The sequence below is a fragment of the Blennius ocellaris genome (genome assembly GCF_963422515.1).
Source record: "Blennius ocellaris genome assembly, chromosome: 3".
Classification (NCBI taxonomy): Eukaryota; Metazoa; Chordata; class Actinopteri; order Blenniiformes; family Blenniidae; genus Blennius; species Blennius ocellaris.
Genome location: NC_137652.1, coordinates 2,065,998 through 2,084,263, shown reverse-complemented (window position 1 = coordinate 2,084,263; position 18,266 = coordinate 2,065,998). Strand labels below are relative to the sequence as shown.

The 18,266-nt window shown below is 47.0% G+C and overlaps 2 protein-coding genes across 5 annotated transcripts in view; both read right to left on the bottom strand.

The window, feature by feature from the left end:
- stra6l (STRA6-like) overlaps nt 1–10,009 on the bottom strand; it is a gene marked incomplete at both ends in the record, with an annotated part of 20,124 nt that extends 10,115 nt beyond the window's left edge. Inside the window, 12 exons of the mRNA XM_080520830.1 lie at nt 445–526; nt 721–796; nt 2,588–2,741; nt 2,872–2,980; nt 5,212–5,285; nt 5,380–5,505; nt 5,846–5,891; nt 5,973–6,093; nt 6,183–6,313; nt 6,472–6,572; nt 8,114–8,184; nt 9,934–10,009. Of these exons, the coding sequence (XP_080376956.1) occupies nt 445–526; nt 721–796; nt 2,588–2,741; nt 2,872–2,980; nt 5,212–5,285; nt 5,380–5,505; nt 5,846–5,891; nt 5,973–6,093; nt 6,183–6,313; nt 6,472–6,572; nt 8,114–8,184; nt 9,934–10,009 (1,167 nt within the window). The remainder of the gene's footprint in view (nt 1–444; nt 527–720; nt 797–2,587; nt 2,742–2,871; nt 2,981–5,211; nt 5,286–5,379; nt 5,506–5,845; nt 5,892–5,972; nt 6,094–6,182; nt 6,314–6,471; nt 6,573–8,113; nt 8,185–9,933) is intronic.
- A 2,220-nt stretch (nt 10,010–12,229) lies between these two features.
- The window catches only part of LOC308128612 (phospholipid-transporting ATPase ABCA1-like), a 35,503-nt gene continuing 29,466 nt past the window's right edge, over nt 12,230–18,266 (bottom strand). For all 4 annotated transcript variants that reach the window (XM_080494236.1, XM_080494237.1, XM_080494238.1 and 1 more), the window contains 12 exons: nt 18,036–18,151; nt 17,796–17,940; nt 17,565–17,688; nt 17,347–17,476; nt 17,037–17,220; nt 16,819–16,925; nt 16,551–16,692; nt 16,011–16,145; nt 15,794–15,897; nt 15,603–15,695; nt 14,176–14,419; nt 12,230–14,073 (listed from right to left, as the gene is read on the bottom strand). In XM_080494236.1, the coding sequence (XP_080350362.1) occupies nt 13,930–14,073; nt 14,176–14,419; nt 15,603–15,695; nt 15,794–15,897; nt 16,011–16,145; nt 16,551–16,692; nt 16,819–16,925; nt 17,037–17,220; nt 17,347–17,476; nt 17,565–17,688; nt 17,796–17,940; nt 18,036–18,151 (1,668 nt within the window). In that variant the 3' untranslated portion in view covers nt 12,230–13,929. The remainder of the gene's footprint in view (nt 14,074–14,175; nt 14,420–15,602; nt 15,696–15,793; nt 15,898–16,010; nt 16,146–16,550; nt 16,693–16,818; nt 16,926–17,036; nt 17,221–17,346; nt 17,477–17,564; nt 17,689–17,795; nt 17,941–18,035; nt 18,152–18,266) is intronic.

Genomic DNA, 18,266 nt, shown 5'->3' with positions numbered 1-18,266 from the left:
CGCACACATGCAGACACACACACATAAAGTGCTTACTCAGCAGTCTGACATAAGTAAAGCGCCTTTTTAAAAAAAAAGAAAAAAAAATATTTTAAAGTGCATGGTTTGGTTGTTTATCATCCGTATCCTGTACTGCTGCTTTCTGGGATAAGTGGAGGTTTAGTGTTCCAGATTCTACAACCCTGGGCAGAGGAGGACTTTGGTCAATGTGTGGTCACAGCGCCCCCTGGTGGCGGACCTGGTTCTAGGTTGTTTTTAATACAGAGGAGGTGCAGTGACCCATAAATCATTTTAAAAAAGTCGGCAGACGTGAGTGTAGAACATTCGGTTTTTAAGATTCGGGATTCCACACTTAGTATTTGATGATGGTGTCAACGTCTGGATTCTTTTATCATGGATCTTGAGCGTATATTTCTATATAGTGTGTGTGTGTGTGTGTCTCACCACACTGCCAGCAGAGCGAGGGTTGTGCAGCTTCTCAGGGAGGAATCCCTTCTCTCCTCTCCACAGCCTCTTCAAGTGTTTCCTGAAGGGTTGTGAAAAGTTCCGTCGTCACGCCGGAGACCAAATCCCTCTGAGCGTTTCCCTTTCAGCTCCAGTCAAAACAACACTGGCCAGCGGATTCTCTCCATTTTAAGTCAAGCAGTATATCCAGCAAAAGTTTCGAAAGAGAGGATCTGATGGCGGGAGTAGAAGAAACCCTCTGCGACGACGCCTCACCTGTAGCAGGCCAGGACGTGGAAGGTGTAGGCCACCGAGTTCAGGCTGGCGAAGATGGTGGTGGCGAGCCACGACCCTGTCAGAACGACAACAAGCAGGAAAAGCTCAGCTTGGTTTGTTCTGGACTCGCTTTTCACTCATCCAGGTCACTGATCCACCCAAATATCACCCTGAGTCGTCAGAATCGTTCAGGCCTCATAATGAGAAGATAAGATAAGATCAGATAAGATAAGATAAGATAAGATTTATTGATCTCACAAAGGAGAAATGTACTTGTTGCCTTCTGCTCTTAAGGACTCATGAGTAGGAAAGACAAGAAATGTGGTAAGAATAGAGGAATCTTATATACAATGACTATCAAGAACTCTAAGGGCCAAAAGTATTTACAGTAAAGAGTAATAATAAGTAGATGGAAAAAAAATAGGACTAAAAAATAAGATAAAAATCACAAACTAGAATAAAGTATAATAAGTTCTAAGGGGAGCAAAATATACAGTAAGATGAGATACAAGGAAATTAAACTATGATGGGGGGGGGGGGGGGGGGGCAAAGTGTAGAATAAAGTACAATAAACCTACTATAGTAAAAATAATACCAGTGTTGACAGGGTCAGTCCTAACAAGTGGTCAATTAGTGACGTAGATAACGTGGCGTAGATAACGTGGCGTAGATAAAGTGATGTAGATAAAGTGATGTAGATAACGTGATGTAGATAACGTGGCGTAGATAACGTGACGTAGATAACGTGACGTAGATAACGTGGCGTAGATAACGTGGCGTAGATAACGTGACGTAGATAAAGTGACGTAGATAACGTGACGTAGATAACGTGACGTAGATAACGTGGCGTAGATAACGTGACGTAGATAAAGTGATGTAGATAACGTGACGTAGATAACGTGGCGTAGATAACGTGACGTAGATAAAGTGACGTAGATAACGTGACGTAGATAACGTGGCGTAGATAACGTGGCGTAGATAATGTGATGTAGATAAAGTGGCGTAGATAAAGTGATGTAGATAACGTGGCGTAGATAACGTGATGTAGATAACGGGACGTAGATAACGTGGCGTAGATAACGTGACGTAGATAAAGTGATGTAGATAACGTGACGTAGATAACGTGGCGTAGATAACGTGATGTAGATAAAGTGGCGTAGATAACGTGACGTAGATAAAGTGACGTGGATAAAGTGATGTAGATAACGGGACGTAGATAACGTGGCGTAGATAACGTGACGTAGATAAAGTGATGTAGATAACGTGACGTAGATAACGTGGCGTAGATAAAGTGATGTAGATAACGTGACGTAGATAACGTGGCGTAGATAACGTGGCGTAGATAAAGTGATGTAGATAAAGTGGCGTAGATAACGTGACGTAGATAAAGTGACGTAGATAACGTGACGTAGATAAAGTGGCGTAGATAAAGTGACGTAGATAAAGTGACGTAGATAACGTGACGTAGATAAAGTGCTGTAGATAAAGTGGCGTAGATAACGTGACGTAGGTAAAGTGACGTGGGTAATGTGATGTAGTAAAGTGACGTAGATAAAGTGGCGTAGATAACGTGACGTAGATAAAGTGACGTAGATAACGTGACGTAGATAAAGTGCTGTAGATAAAGTGACGTAGATAACGTGACGTAGATAAAGTGCCGTAGATAAAGTGACGTAGATAAAGTGACGTAGATAAAGTGACGTGGATAAAGTGACGTAGATAACGTGACGTAGATAACGTGGCGTAGATAAAGTGACGTAGAAAAAGTGACGTAGGTAAAGTGACGTAGATGCAGGGGTTATTGCACATACTGTGGCAGGTTACTTTACAGTCTTGTAAAGCAACCTGCCACTGAGCCTCCACTCACTCCGGGCCACGTCCAGGAACTCGTCCAGGCCGGGGATCAGGGCCCCCAGGGGCCCCGTCTGGTTGCAGGACGAGGCCACGGCCTCCAGCCTCCACTTCCACTGCTCCACCTCGTCAAACGCCACGTCGCTGAGGATGTAGTCGGCCAGAGTCATCTGGAGGAACCGCAGGTATTTATGTTGTAGGGGGCGGGGCCAAGCATAATGGGTGTGTGTGTGTGTGTGTGTGTGTGTGTGTGTGTGTGTGTGTGTGTGTGTGTGTGTGTGTGTGTGTGTGTGTGTGTACCGTGTAAAGGCCTATAAGAGAAATAATGACGGTGCCAATCATCCGGTTGGGGAACTTGAAGTACGGATCCCACTGGTACACCCTGCGCTGGAACCAGCCCAGCTGAGTACTGCAGTAAACAATCAGATGTGTACACACAGTACTGCAGTAAACAATCAGACGTGTACACACAGTACTGCAGTAAACAATCAGACGTGTACACACAGTACTGCAGTAAACAATCAGATGTGTACACACAGTACTGCAGTAAACAATCAGACGTGTACACACACTACTGCAGTATACAAACAGATGTGTAAACAAAGTACTGCAGTAAACAAACAGACGTGTACACACAGTACTGCAGTAAACAATCAGATGTGTACACACACAGTACTGCAGTAAACAAATAGACATGTCCACACAGTACTGCAGTAAACAAACAGACGTGTACACACACACACAGTACTGCAGTAAACAAATAGACGTGTACACACAGTACTGCAGTAAACAAACAGACGTGTACACACACACACACAGTACTGCAGTAAACAAATAGACGTGTACACACAGTACTGCAGTAAACACACAGATGTGTACACACAGTACTGCAGTTAACAAATAGACGTGTACACACACACAGTACTGCAGTAAACAAATAGACGTGTACACACAGTACTGCAGTAAACAAATAGACGTATACACACAGTACTGCAGTAAATAAACAGACGTGTGCACACAGTACTGCAGTAAACAATCAGACGTGTACACACAGTACTGCAGTAAACAATCAGATGTGTACACACAGTACTGCAGTAAACAATCAGACGTGTACACACACTACTGCAGTATACAAACAGATGTGTAAACAAAGTACTGCAGTAAACAAACAGACGTGTACACACAGTACTGCAGTAAACAATCAGATGTGTACACACACAGTACTGCAGCAAACAAATAGACATGTCCACACAGTACTGCAGTAAACAAACAGACGTGTACACACACACACAGTACTGCAGTAAACAAATAGACGTGTACACACAGTACTGCAGTAAACAAACAGACGTGTACACACACACACACAGTACTGCAGTAAACAAATAGACGTGTACACACAGTACTGCAGTAAACACACAGATGTGTACACACAGTACTGCAGTAAACAAATAGACGTGTACACACACACAGTACTGCAGTAAACAAATAGACGTGTACACACAGTACTGCAGTAAACAAATAGACGTATACACACAGTACTGCAGTAAATAAACAGACGTGTACACACAGTACTGCAGTAAACAATCAGACGTGTACACACAGTACTGCAGTAAACAATCAGATGTGTACACACAGTACTGCAGTAAACAATCAGACGTGTACACACACTACTGCAGTATACAAACAGATGTGTAAACAAAGTACTGCAGTAAACAAACAGACGTGTACACACAGTACTGCAGTAAACAATCAGATGTGTACACACACAGTACTGCAGCAAACAAATAGACATGTCCACACAGTACTGCAGTAAACAAACAGACGTGTACACACACACACAGTACTGCAGTAAACAAATAGACGTGTACACACAGTACTGCAGTAAACAAATAGACGTATACACACAGTACTGCAGTAAATAAACAGACGTGTGCACACAGTACTGCAGTAAACAATCAGACGTGTACACACAGTACTGCAGTAAACAATCAGATGTGTACACACAGTACTGCAGTAAACAATCAGACGTGTACACACACTACTGCAGTATACAAACAGATGTGTAAACAAAGTACTGCAGTAAACAAACAGACGTGTACACACAGTACTGCAGTAAACAATCAGATGTGTACACACACAGTACTGCAGTAAACAAATAGACATGTCCACACAGTACTGCAGTAAACAAACAGACGTGTACACACACACACAGTACTGCAGTAAACAAATAGACGTGTACACACAGTACTGCAGTAAACAAACAGACGTGTACACACACACACACAGTACTGCAGTAAACAAATAGACGTGTACACACAGTACTGCAGTAAACACACAGATGTGTACACACAGTACTGCAGTAAACAAATAGACGTGTACACACACACAGTACTGCAGTAAACAAATAGACGTGTACACACAGTACTGCAGTAAACAAATAGACGTATACACACAGTACTGCAGTAAATAAACAGATGTGTACACACAGTACTGCAGTAAATAAACAGACGTGTGCACACAGTACTGCAGTCCTCCGCTTGTACTGCTGAAACTCATCAGATGATGGTGTGTGTGTGTGTGTGTGTGTGTGTGTGTGTGTGTGTGTGTGTGTGTGTGTGTGTGTGTGTGTGTGCGTGAGACCTGTGTTCAGGACTGTTCCTCAGCAGTCTCTTCACATGCTCCATCTGGTGTTTCTCCGTCAGCTCCTCGGGCTCCTGCCAGTAAAGTGAGAAGCTTCACCCTCAGGCACAGTTAACTCAGTTAACCCAGTTAACCCCTTCCTGTCAGTCACATCCTGGCTCGTCGGACCTCAGGCTGCAGCTGCAGACGGATCCGGACGGCTTTGACCAGCATGTGGACGAACCGTCCCAAGAGGAAGAGGAGGGAGACGATGCAGGGCCACTGGACGATCACCTTCTGGAACCTTCCCAGCATCTGCAGACACACAAACACAGTCAGTCAGTCAGTTCCCTTCAGACAGGAAAGACTCACACTGAGAACCGGACGGCAGTACGAAGGAATTCTCTCTGGATCAGTTTGTCAGACAGGTTGCATGTCGACAAAGGTCGGCAAACAATCCATCAATGGCGTCACGATAGTTCACATGCTGATCAATCATTGAGAATAAAGGCATTAGTGTGTGTGTGTGATCTGGCAGGGAGACAAAATACACCCGATCGTACTGACAGTGACGTATTACAGGTTCAGAAGTGTAGAGCTCTGTTATTCACACACAGATTCTATTTCAAGACAGTGTGGTGTTATATAGACCTACCTTCCCGTCAGGACAGGTGAACGTGTCCCAGACTGTGATCACGATCCTGTTGAACACATGAACACATGAACCGTCGGACCTTTGTTCTGACGGAGCAGGAAGTTAGCGACCATGAAGGTGAGTTTACCAGCACAGAGAGTAGAGAACTCCCAGCAGAGCGGCGGTCAGTTTGAAGGGCGACGTCAGACAAGCAAAGAAAGGGAAGTAGACCAGGCCCACCTCCAGAGCGCCAACGAAGAACACGACGGCTGAGAACCACAGTCAGGACAAAAAAAAACCAACCTCAGTTTGTTGGACTGTCCCCCCCCAAAGGACGTCGTTCTGTCGGTGCCGGTACCTCGGGCCCAGGCGGGGACGTTGAAGGGGAGGTACGATTCAGAGAAGAGGAGGAGGACGTTGCTGGACACGGCGCCGAACGCGAAGCCGTAGGACCAACGGTTCCTCAGACTGCCGATCATGTCCAAAGGCCTGGAACCAGGGACGGCAAAGAGTCTGACACCGCTGAAGGAAAGCCTCCGTGTGTGACGATAGAAAGAGTGAGCGCACAAACATTCAGAGCAAAGTCGTAAAACTGATTTGACGCTGATCTTTTCCTCTTTTCCCTTGTGTTAGAAAGCTGGACTCACACCACGATACCGAAACGTCCCTGCAGGAAGGGCAGCTGGCGGTCGATGGCGAGTCTCTGGGCTCGTTTCTGGAGGAACGACAGCGCCGCTGTGATCAGCACCTGGACAACAACATAGAGCAACCAGAGATAATCACCACCTGGACAACAACATAGAGCAACCAGAGATAATCACCACCTGGACAACAACATAGAGCAACCAGAGATAATCACCACCTGGACAACAACATAGAGCAACCAGAGATAATCATCACCTGGACAACAACATAGAGCAACCAGAGATAATCACCACCTGGACAACAACATAGAGCAACCAGAGATAATCACCACCTGGACAACAACATAGAGCAACCAGAGATAATCATCACCTGGACAACAACATAGAGCAACCAGAGATAATCATCACCTGGACAACAACATAGAACAACCAGAGATAATCACCACCTGGACAACAACATAGAGCAACCAGAGATAATCACCACCTGGACAACAACATAGAACAACCAGAGATAATCATCACCTGGACAACAACATAGAGCAACCAGAGATAATCACCACCTGGACAACAACATAGAACAACCAGAGATAATCATCACCTGGACAACAACATAGAACAACCAGAGATAATCACCACCTGGACAACATAAAGCAACCAGAGATAATCACCACCTGGACAACAACATAGAGCAACCAGAGATAATCATCACCTGGACAACAACATAGAGCAACCAGAGATAATCACCACCTGGACAACAACATAGAGCAACCAGAGATAATCATCACCTGGACAACAACATAGAACAACCAGAGATAATCACCACCTGGACAACAACATAGAGCAACCAGAGATAATCACCACCTGGACAACAACATAGAGCAACCAGAGATAATCACCACCTGGACAACAACATAGAGCAACCAGAGATAATCACCACCTGGACAACAACATAGAGCAACCAGAGATAATCATCACCTGGACAACAACATAGAACAACCAGAGATAATCACCACCTGGACAACAACATAGAGCAACCAGAGATAATCACCACCTGGACAACAACATAGAACAACCAGAGATAATCATCACCTGGACAACAACATAGAGCAACCAGAGATAATCACCACCTGGACAACAACATAGAACAACCAGAGATAATCATCACCTGGACAACAACATAGAACAACCAGAGATAATCACCACCTGGACAACAACATAGAACAACCAGAGATAACCACCACCTGGACAACAACATAGAGCAACCAGAGATAATCACCACCTGGACAACAACATAGAACAACCAGAGATAATCACCACCTGGACAACAACATAGAGCAACCAGAGATAATCACCACCTGGACAACAACATAGAGCAACATCAGCCTCACGAAGATAAAACAGATTTGATCTTAACCTGCAGTTCAACCCTGAGACTGGGATTACTTAACTACTAGACTGAACAAGTTACTTCGGTGGACGACTCTGGACACAGAAGACAAAACAATTGGAGTCTAAAAAAACCCCAAAAGAAAAACAGTCGAATCAAAGTCAAGGTTTTTTTTTTTTTTTTATAGACGTATTGTATTTTCCCTGTTCGTTGCTTTTGTTATTTGTGTGATGTAAACAAACGGTGAGGTCATCTTACTGCTGGTACGAGAGACACATGGAGGAAGAGGTCCATAGAGATCCCACTCTGACACTCCACGGTTCTGGACGCTGAGGAAAGAGTGACGATAAGAACCAGTCAGTTGAACTTCATGACAACGGGTGGCGTCACGCCGGTTCACTGTGAGCAAACAAAGGAGATGGTTTCTGCTGCACACGTTCATCCTGGACTGAATGAATTTCAGCTCAATAGAAGCAAAATAAAAGAGGAACGTCTCAGTTCGTACTCACTCATGTTCCAGGGTCACGATCAGAGTCCGGAGGAGTTTCGTTTCAACTCGTCTCAAAAGACAGAAGTTCCCGTGTGTCGATATCTCTTCCCCGTTTCCTGGTTTCCACCACGTGACTCACTGATCTGACCTTTGACCTCAGGATTTAGTGCTGTAAATTAGCTCTCTCTCTCTCTCTCTCTCTCTTTCTCCCAAAGTCGTATTGACCGATGAGATAACCCGCCGGCCGTTCGCCTCACGGAGGAATGTGACCCAGGTTTTATCACCTGAAATATTCAATCCAATGAATCAGTTATTCATTTCAGTGACGGTTCAAATGTCTTCTAAGTCAGACGATTTACTGGAATCGACTTCAACAAATCTATAGAACAAAGAGTTTTGACGGTTTGTCTCTCTTCCATCGATGATCCCTCGTTTCCTCCCATCTTTAAAGCGACACTTTACGTTGTGCATCAGGAAGCTGATGGTCCTGATGGCCTCGTACCGCCGTGGGTTCTTCCCCTTGTTCCCCGACATGAAGACTGTTTTTCAGTTTAGAGTAACTCCACCTGGCCCGACACGTTCAACCCAAAACGCAATAAATAACTAGAAGAATTGTTTTGCTGTGAAACGTTTGAGCCGCAGTGAACAGAACACAGTAACAGAACACAAGAACTCTGCTGGATTCATTTTATTGGTTGTGGTAGAATTGTGAGATGTTCATGATCATGAGGGGAATGGTGGCTGTTCGCGTTGCCCGGGTTTCCTCTGCAGGTCAACAGCTCTCCTCCTTCACAATCAAAATGTCCATCTTGGTTTTTCTGAGGAGAAAGTCACAGGACAGTCGATCATCCGGCAGCTGAATGAGGAAACTGGATTTTAACTGCAGAGAGATGAAGCAGCAGTGACGCCTCCTGACACCGGAGGTCAGTTAAGAAGGAGCAGAAAAATAGTTTTATCTCGGCTCCCGAGGTGGAAAGACTCTTTCACGGCGGCTCATCCCTCCTGCAGAGACTGATGGAGGCGGTGGTGCCCCCCCCCCCCCCGCTCATCCAGTTGTAAACAAACATGGCGGCCCGTGGTGGTTTGACTGGCGGTCAGTATCCTAGTTTTATCGTCCCCATCGATAGTTTAACAGTTGAGACTCACCCTGATAGCATCTGATGCGTCGTCAGTCCACATCAATGTCGGCTTTTCTCCCTTTTCTTCATGTTTATAGCGTTTTGTGTCCAGTTTCATTATAAAATCAAGCAACAGCGCCCTCAGTGGCCCGGCAGACTAACTACGTCTTGGTCACTGTGTCTGCTGCTGCAGTGCAAACACTGTTTTTTGTTTTTGTTTTTTATGGTCGTCACGTGAAACGTTGTTGCGCAACTGAACTGCAACGCTTTTTAAACTTTTTTTTCACCCCCAGATTATTATTTTCAGCCACCAGAGGGCGTCGTCCTTTCCAGCACATGATCCACACTCACATGACCCCACGTGGAGTGAACTCAGGTGTGAAATGTGTGAGAGTGGAGCAGCTGTGTGTGTGTGTGTGTGTGTGTGTGTGTGTGTGTGTGCGCTCACTGTCTCTCTGCACACAGCGTACACTCGTTGGCATAAGTGTTTCCATCAGTGCCGCACACCGGCGCCAGGTTCAGGGGGCAGGCCACCAGGTCCCCCATGTCAGGGCAGGACGGCTGCAGGTTTACATTTAACAGTTCAAATTCAACAAAACCAGATTAGGATTAGAGGGATTCAGTCAACAGCCTCAACACGGCATCGTCTTTATTCTTGTTTCAGCGTCACCTGTCTCGTGAGTCCAGGCGTCTCCTCTGCACCTGGGAAACAAGCAGATTATCAGGCTGCATACATACTTATTATCTAATATATATATGTATTCTGGCTCACTGTATTTTGTGGGACTAAAATCTGCTGCTCTTCGTCAGCGCCTGTTTTTGTACGTCAATAATAATCCTCCAAACACCCTTCTACTGCGTGCTCGGGTTCGTCGGTCAATAAGTGGACAGCTTGACATTTTCTCAGCTGGTACACATTAACCTGTAGATCAGCTTTCCCCAGTGATCAATGAATAACTTAGTCCAATCTTAGTTGATTCAAGACGTGACGTTCCCGTTTCCTGGTATAAACCCCCTCAATTAACCTTTATTTTAGTGGAAAGAGAACTGAAAATGGCGTTTACAAAAGTACTATTCAGTACATCTGAACCTTGTTTAACTGTCAATGAGGGACATTCAGGTTATCGAGATAAAATGTAATTTATATAAGAAACAGGAATCTTCTCTGTTCAATGAATATTTCTCAGCTACAACAATACACCGTAAAGAGTTTAGATATTAATTTAACCTGAATATACCAACAAAGAGCTATCATTTGAAAAGAAGCAAAGTATATTAAGTGAAGTATAACTGCAATTTGGTGTTTCCAGATCAACAACAACACTTCCAGACACTTTGAAGAAGAAAATCTGTTGGTTTATTTTTACCTGCAGCCAAACCGAGGAGCAGAAAACCCACAAGGATGATTCTGACAGTCATGCTGCTGCTGGATGAACAAGTGAGTGACGAAACCTGCCAGCAGGCGCTTTTTACTGGCAATCTGGGCGTGTGTGTGTGTGTGTGTGTGTGTGTGTGTGTGTGTGTGTGTGTGTGTGAGAACACAGCAGATGGAAATGGACACAAACTCATGCAAACTCTAGAAACTCAGAGTCATTAGCCAACATTTTCTCTCTCACACACACACACACACACACACACACACACACACACACACACACACACACACACACACACACACACACACACACACACACACACACACACACACACACACACACACACACACACACACACACACACACACACACACACACAGTTTGGAAAAAACATCTAACAAACGTATTTTTTTCAAAATGTATGAATTGTTTTATTAAAGAGTTTAAACTACACACAATGAGTAACAGACTCAAACAGCTTTAATACTTAAAAATGTAAACAAATAATAATAATATTGAGCACGAGTAGAGAAGTTCTGCTTTCTTCTCACCGCCGTCGTTGCTTTTCACTCGTTTCTCTCCGTCACGTTAAAGCCTTCCTTCTCTCTCTCTCTCTTTTTTTTTTTTTTTCAAGTTTCAAACGAATCTTCTGACGCGTCTGAATCCTGTCTCGTGTTCCGGTGCTGACGTCTGATTTGTTTTCTTTTGTTTTGGCCGTAATGCAGAGGGCGTCCTGCAGGTTGTAGCTCCTCCCTGCTCCACAACACCTGAACCTAATGATGATGTCATCACCCTGCTCCACAACACCTGAACCTAATGACGATGTCATCACCCTGCTCCACAACACCTGAACCTAATGATGATGTCATCACCCTGCTCCACAACACCTGAACCTAATGATGATGTCATCACCCTGCTCCACAACACCTGAACCTAATGACGATGTCGTCAGAGATAAAGCCCAATGAGGAGCTCCTCATTACAATGAGGTGTGTTGAAGTGGGAGGAGCTAAACCCTGCAGGACGCGGTTGGTCACCCCCGTCATAATTAATTCCCGTCTCCAACATAACTGGAACAAAAGGCTCATTAAGCCTATAAAGTGCTCAGATTCTTCCAAAAAATATAAAATAAAATAAAATAAAAGGGGTTCAAACTGGTTGAGGAGTTCCTGGAGCCGGTGAGATTTCCCAACAGGACAACAGGAATCAGAGATTTAGCGCCGGAGCACCAGAGGTGACGGTTCGTCGTCACTTCATCCCCGGACACGGTTTGTTTTTGGACTATGAAGCGTTTAGAAGCACGATATTCTCCTGACCCACAGTCTGGCTCACTGGTCAGCCCCCCCCTACCCCCCCCCCCCCCCCATAAAACAACAAAAACAAACAACTCTGCAAAAAACAAATCTCTGAACCTCAAGTCCTCCAGAACGTCAGACGAGTGGCGGCCGTCACCGCCGCCGCCACGCCGCCCTTTTACAGACGACGGGTCAGAATTTGGCAACGTCACGAGACGATAGAAGGAACTCTGAACAAACGAGCACAAATTTTCTTTTTTTTTTTTTTTTTGTCTTTTTTTTTTTTGTTGTTGTTTGGCGAGCTGCTGGCGAGACGAAGAGGAGGATTAATTTGAAGATGGAAAAAAAAAAAAAAAGATCAGAAATAAACACCTCCTCCAGGTTCTGCTGGTTGACGGTAGACTGATGCTCGGTTTGGCACAGGTACGGTTCCTTCACTTCCACTGGTAACACTTCTTTAAACTGCTAATTGGCGCTACTGTACACAATGTCCCCGGCGGCGCCGGCGCGGTGCGGCTCCTCCACGCCGCCGCCACGCCGCCCGCCAGAGTCACGCCTCCGTCAACGTCCAACGGCAGCGAGGCAGAACCGGGCGCCGGCCCAGGGGGAAGCATGCAGTATAAATAAATCCTCCGGTCTTCAGCCATCTTTAATCCTCTGGCGCCCGCCTCTGATTGGCCTGTGGCTCTCCAGCGTCGGTTTGTTGAAGATGAAAGACGAACAAACAAAGAAAGACCTTCTCTCTTTGTGCTTTGATGTATGTCGGTGTCCTCCTACGCTCCTCGGCGGGCGCCTACGTAAGGTCGCCGTTTGTAACGGAGTGCTGACGTTTCTCTCGCCGCCGAGCTGGACGACGTCAGACGACGTCAGACGACGTCAGACGGAAAAACAACCGACTCTCGTTGGCAGTTAGAATCCAAACAGGGAAAAAAAAAAAAAAAAGGAAAACACTCCGAGTTATGTTTGTCAGAAAGAATTAAATAATCTTCAAAAGAAAATCAAACTAGTTAGAAAAAAAACAAAATTAACATGATTGTAAAATTCTTTTCTTAACCGTGGTTCGTCTTATAAAGCGACTCGGTGACGAGTCCAAACTGAAAGATTCGACCCTGAATAGAAAAGTAGTCAGTCTGATCGTCTGGCAGTGACTGGTCCAAATCAGCTTGTTAGTCTGTGTGTGTACACTCTCTCTCTCTCTCTCTCTCTCTCTCTCTCTCACGCACACACACACACACACACACCCACACACACACACACACAGTGGCGTATCCACAGTGCCACCGACTACGACTAACTACTTTGAGGAATGGAGGGATGAAGGGGGAGTTTCTCTCGTTCATCCCCGTCCTGAATGAGCAGCTTCGATCCTGCCGCCACTTCAAGTCTGTTCTCTCTTCCTTCCTTGTGTCGTCTAGTTGGGGGGGTAGGGGGGGTGGGGGGATGGAGAACCCGTCTCCAACCCGCACACACAAACACCTTCTCATCTTAAATATGTTTCTACATTTCTTGCATTGATTTGCATTGAGTTTCATTGTTTCAGAGTGGCGGCGCCTGCAGCCTCTGCCTGTCCAGGAGGCTGTGCGCTGAAGTGCAGGTCCGCGCAGTCGTGGGAACAATTACAACAAAAGAGGACTAAAACCACAAAAAAAAATTGAAATAAAAAAAGAAAATGAACATCGTCTGTCTGTCTGTCCCCCACATGTTAGTGGTCCATTTCTGTGGGACGAGGGGTGGAGGTGGAGGGGGAGGTGGAGGGAGGGGGGGGGGGGGGGCGTGATGGCACGAGGCGGTGGAATCAGACGCAGCTCTCCCTGGTCGTGTTGTCCATGAGGAAGGAGCTCAGCTGGGTGACGTCCACCACTACGGCGTCCCGCTTGCTCAGGTGGACGTCTTTCAAATGGTCCTCGTCACTTTGGTCCTTGGCGAAGTTTACAAACACCTGGAGGAGGAGGAGGAGGAGGAGGAGGAGAAACGTGTGAGGACGGCCTGTGATTGACCTTTGACCCTGGCTGTGACGGGAGTGCCGGGGGGGGGGACTTACTTGGTCTAAGGTGGTCTGGGAGACGGAGTAGTCCTCGATGCTGAGCGCCTCCTTGTTGTGGGACAGCAGGGAGAAGATGCGGGCGAGCGAGGTGAGGGAGGAGGGCAGCTGGTACTGCAGCATGTTGCGGTGCTTCTCCTTCAACGTGCTTCCCGGGAGCTCTCGCTCGATGAACTCCATCACCGGCCGGAGGTCTGGGTCCGGCCCCGCCACCCGCAGGATGATGGTGTAACCGTCACCAAACCTGGAGACGCCACAAGTACAGACGTTTCATCGCCGTTTTCATCGCGGTTTATATCGGAAAAGATGATTAAAATGGTGTTGAAGCTGCTAGAAACACTCTGATGTCTTCGCCTCCAAACACCAACTGAAAACTACGTTTTGGCCAATGAATTGTTTCGTTATTTGTGTTCTTCCAACACGTGACAGTCCTGCAGACGGTCTTCACTGAGAGGTTGCAGTTTTTTTGAAAAGTCAAACTGAAAACTCCACCTGCTAGCATCGCCAGCCAGGAGAAAGAGGGCGACGAGCTAATAGAACGACCTGATGTGAAGTGCGGAGGGGAGTGAGGAAGTGAGTGTGAGTGTGAGTGTGAGTGTGAGTGTGAGTGTGAGTGCGCCGCAGGGTGTGTGTGACAGTGTGCCGCTGCCCTCCCACAGGGAAAGAACCTATACGAGGATATATGCACATATATGAAACCTATATGCAGCACATATGCACATAAATGCTGCATGTATGCACATATGACAATATATATGCACGCATATGTACATATATGTACACAAAATATAGGAAAACGGCCAATTTTATATATGTCACATATATTCAAAACCTATATCAAAACATATATGTTTATATAGGTTCTTTCCATGTGGGCTGCTACTGACGGCGTCGCTCCGTCACAATTTATTTTTCTTTTTGAATGGAATTATTTGCTGTTTTGCTGTGGAAAATGTTTTTGTTTACTTTAGAAGAAAAATTGGGGATCCGTTTAAAAAAAGAGTTGAATATGTATTGTCATGGATTTGATTGGCTTGGAGAAGTCATCCCATGGGGAGGGGGGAGGGGTTTAACCCTTTAAAAGCAGGGTGGGAAACTGTATTGGGGGAGAGTCGGTTCCTACAGGGGGGAGCAACGGGCCACAGGAAACTCATGAAAGCCGTCAGCTGAGGGAAGAGCTGAGGGAAGAGCTGAGATCAGGTTTTGTTTTCACTCTATAAATATCTATTTTTGTTTTGCCACTGTACATGATGAGTACCAGCACTATTTTGAGGAAAATAAATGCACAGTCGACTTGCCATATGGAGCGTGGTGGTGATTATTATTAGTATTATTTGGGACTGAATGAGAACCCCGCCACGCTCTTCCCTATATTGGTCGGTGTGGCCGTGGCGGCGCGGTGCGGTGCGGCGCGGCGCGGCGCCTACCTGTTCTTCAGGTGCTGCACGCTGCCCAGGCAGCGGAACCTGCCGTTGACCATGATGGCCATCCTGGTGCAGAGCGCTTCACACTCCTCCATGCTGCGAGAACAACACAAGAGAGACACCGGGTGGTTTGTTGTGGTTCGGCGACAGACGAGGCGGGAGGCGAGGGGGGGGGGGAGGGAGCGGCGTCTCACCTGTGAGACGTCAGGACGACAGAGCGTCCCTCCTTGATGATGCTCAGGATGGCGTTCCACAGAGCACGCCGCGCTTTGGGGTCCATGCCTGTGGTCGGCTCGTCCTGGTGACGGAAAAAACACAAACGCTGAGTTGCGGGTAGGAAAACGGGTCGACCCGCCGGCCCGTCGCCACGACTTGAATTGGCGTCTCCGGGAACAAGATTTGCTCGCTGACCAGAAAGACGACGGGCGGTCCTCCGATGAGCGCGATGGCCGTGGACAGTTTCCTCATGTTCCCGCCGCTGTAGCTCCCGGCTGACTTGTCCACGTACTTCACCAAACCCAGTTTCCGGATGCCCCACTCTGCCACCTGGTGGACAAGAGAAGCGTTTGCATTAGATCTTCTGCTGCGATTTAATAGAAATGTGAAGAAAAAAAAACCCCGGAGAAAATATAATAAATGCTGGTGAAATCACACGCTTAATAGACTTAGACTTTCTTTATTGTCATTGCAGTACATCACACAGTGAGGAACTGGCAACGAAATGTCGTTGCTTAGCAACCGGTAAAATAGGCATTAAAAAAAACGTATTTAAATATATTTAAAAAAGTAGTGCAAACAGTCAAACCGTTAAAATAAGGTGCGTATGAACGATAAATAAAAGAGCAGGATGAGACATGGGATAGATTAAAATTGAATAATTGCACAGTGTGATGTTGTCCCACGTTAATTCCCATGAGGAAAATAAAAGCTGTGTGTTTGTTTGTTGCTGACCTCGCACACTTCCTTCTCCGGCACGCCTCTCAGGATGGCGTAGAATTCCAGGTGCTCTCTGCCGGTCAGCAGGTCGTTGATGGCGTCGAACTGAGGGCAGTAGCCCATGTTCTGATGAACCTCGTCGATCTCTGTGTTCACGCTGCAGCGGCAGAAGCACCGAACACATAAATAGCTGAGCGCGTTTATTGAACGTGTCCCGGTGAACGAGAGCTTCGCCGTCACGACTCTGTACATGATGATGGCGCCATCATCAGGTGTCTCTCACCTCTTGCCCGCCAGGTAGGCCTCGCCACTCGTCACGTCTGAATCTCCCGTCAGCATCTTGAAGGTGCTGGTCTTTCCGGCTCCGTTCACACCCAGCAAACCAAAACACTGCAGGACAAGAGCGTCGTCACTCTGACAGTCAAACTCTCTCACAGACAAACGAGCACGAAGCGTTATTGAGGGTCGTGTGGCGGTGGGGGAGGGGGGAGGGGTCGGTACCTCTCCGGGAGGGATGCCGACACACAGCCGGTCCACCGCCGGCTTCTGCTTCCGCTTGTAAATCTTGGTGAGCTGCCTGAGCTCCAGGATGTCGGACTGCCCCCCGCCGCTCAGGATCCTCTGTCGCTCCCTGGCCACGTCCTCGTCCTCCTCGCCGATCGGCTTCAGGTGGCTGGTGGACGACCTGGGAGCAGACGGGGAGGACGGGGGGGTCACGGGACAGACAAGAGTCGAGTCGAGGAGGATCGACGGCACTGAGACGTAAATCTGACAGGAGGAGGGCAGGAACAGAGGTGAAGCTTTGCCTCACCGGACTTTGAAGCAGAAGTGGTACTGAATGAGGACGGTGATGCAGAAGAAGATCACGCCCTCTATCGCCATGGCAAACAGGTTCTTCCCCACCATGTCCCAGGCCAGAGGAGAGCGGAATCGGTTCTCACCTAGAACAACAACGAGGACTTCAGCACTTCAGAACTGAGTTCCATCCACAGGTGAGTAGGAAAACAAAGAAGGCTGTCCTGTTCTCACCAAATCTCTCCAGAGCGTCGGCCATGGCCTGATTCTTCACCATGTCAATCAGGCCTCTGCCGAGGCAGAAGTGTGGGAAGATGAGGAACACGTTCTTCAGGATGTCATTGATGCCGCCGATCTCCTGCAAGAGAAAACACATCGTTTCCAGTGTCACTGTGCAAAAATCTGTTCTCTATGTTCACACGTCCACTTCACCACAGTGGAATGACGTCACGGATGACTTCTTACGTTGCTTCCGAACAGCTCCAGGACGAACGTGGACACGCTCCCGTTGATGCCGATCAGGATGTTGACGCTGGTCAGAACCACGTAGGCTGTGCTGGGGATCTTGAAGAAGAAGGAGGCCGGGTACATCAGAGGGGTGATCGACCACCTGGGGAGAAAAACCCACACAAGTTATACGGGACTGAACTCGACTGGGGAAAATCGCAAGACGTAATAGACGCGTTGTATTTTCGTCCGGTTTACCCGTAAAGCAGCAGCAGCAGAGCCAGAACAGGCAGGTTGGTGGAGGAGACGTACGCTTCTTGTTGGAAACACACAAAGATGACGATCACCAGTGTGGCCGGAACGATGTAGTTACACTGAAAGAGGAGGAGGAGAAAAGAGAGAGACAAACACCTTAATATTCACGTTGTTTATAAATCCAGTCTGGAGACTTGCGAGTTTCCTTCACGCCGACACGACGGCGAGCAGCTG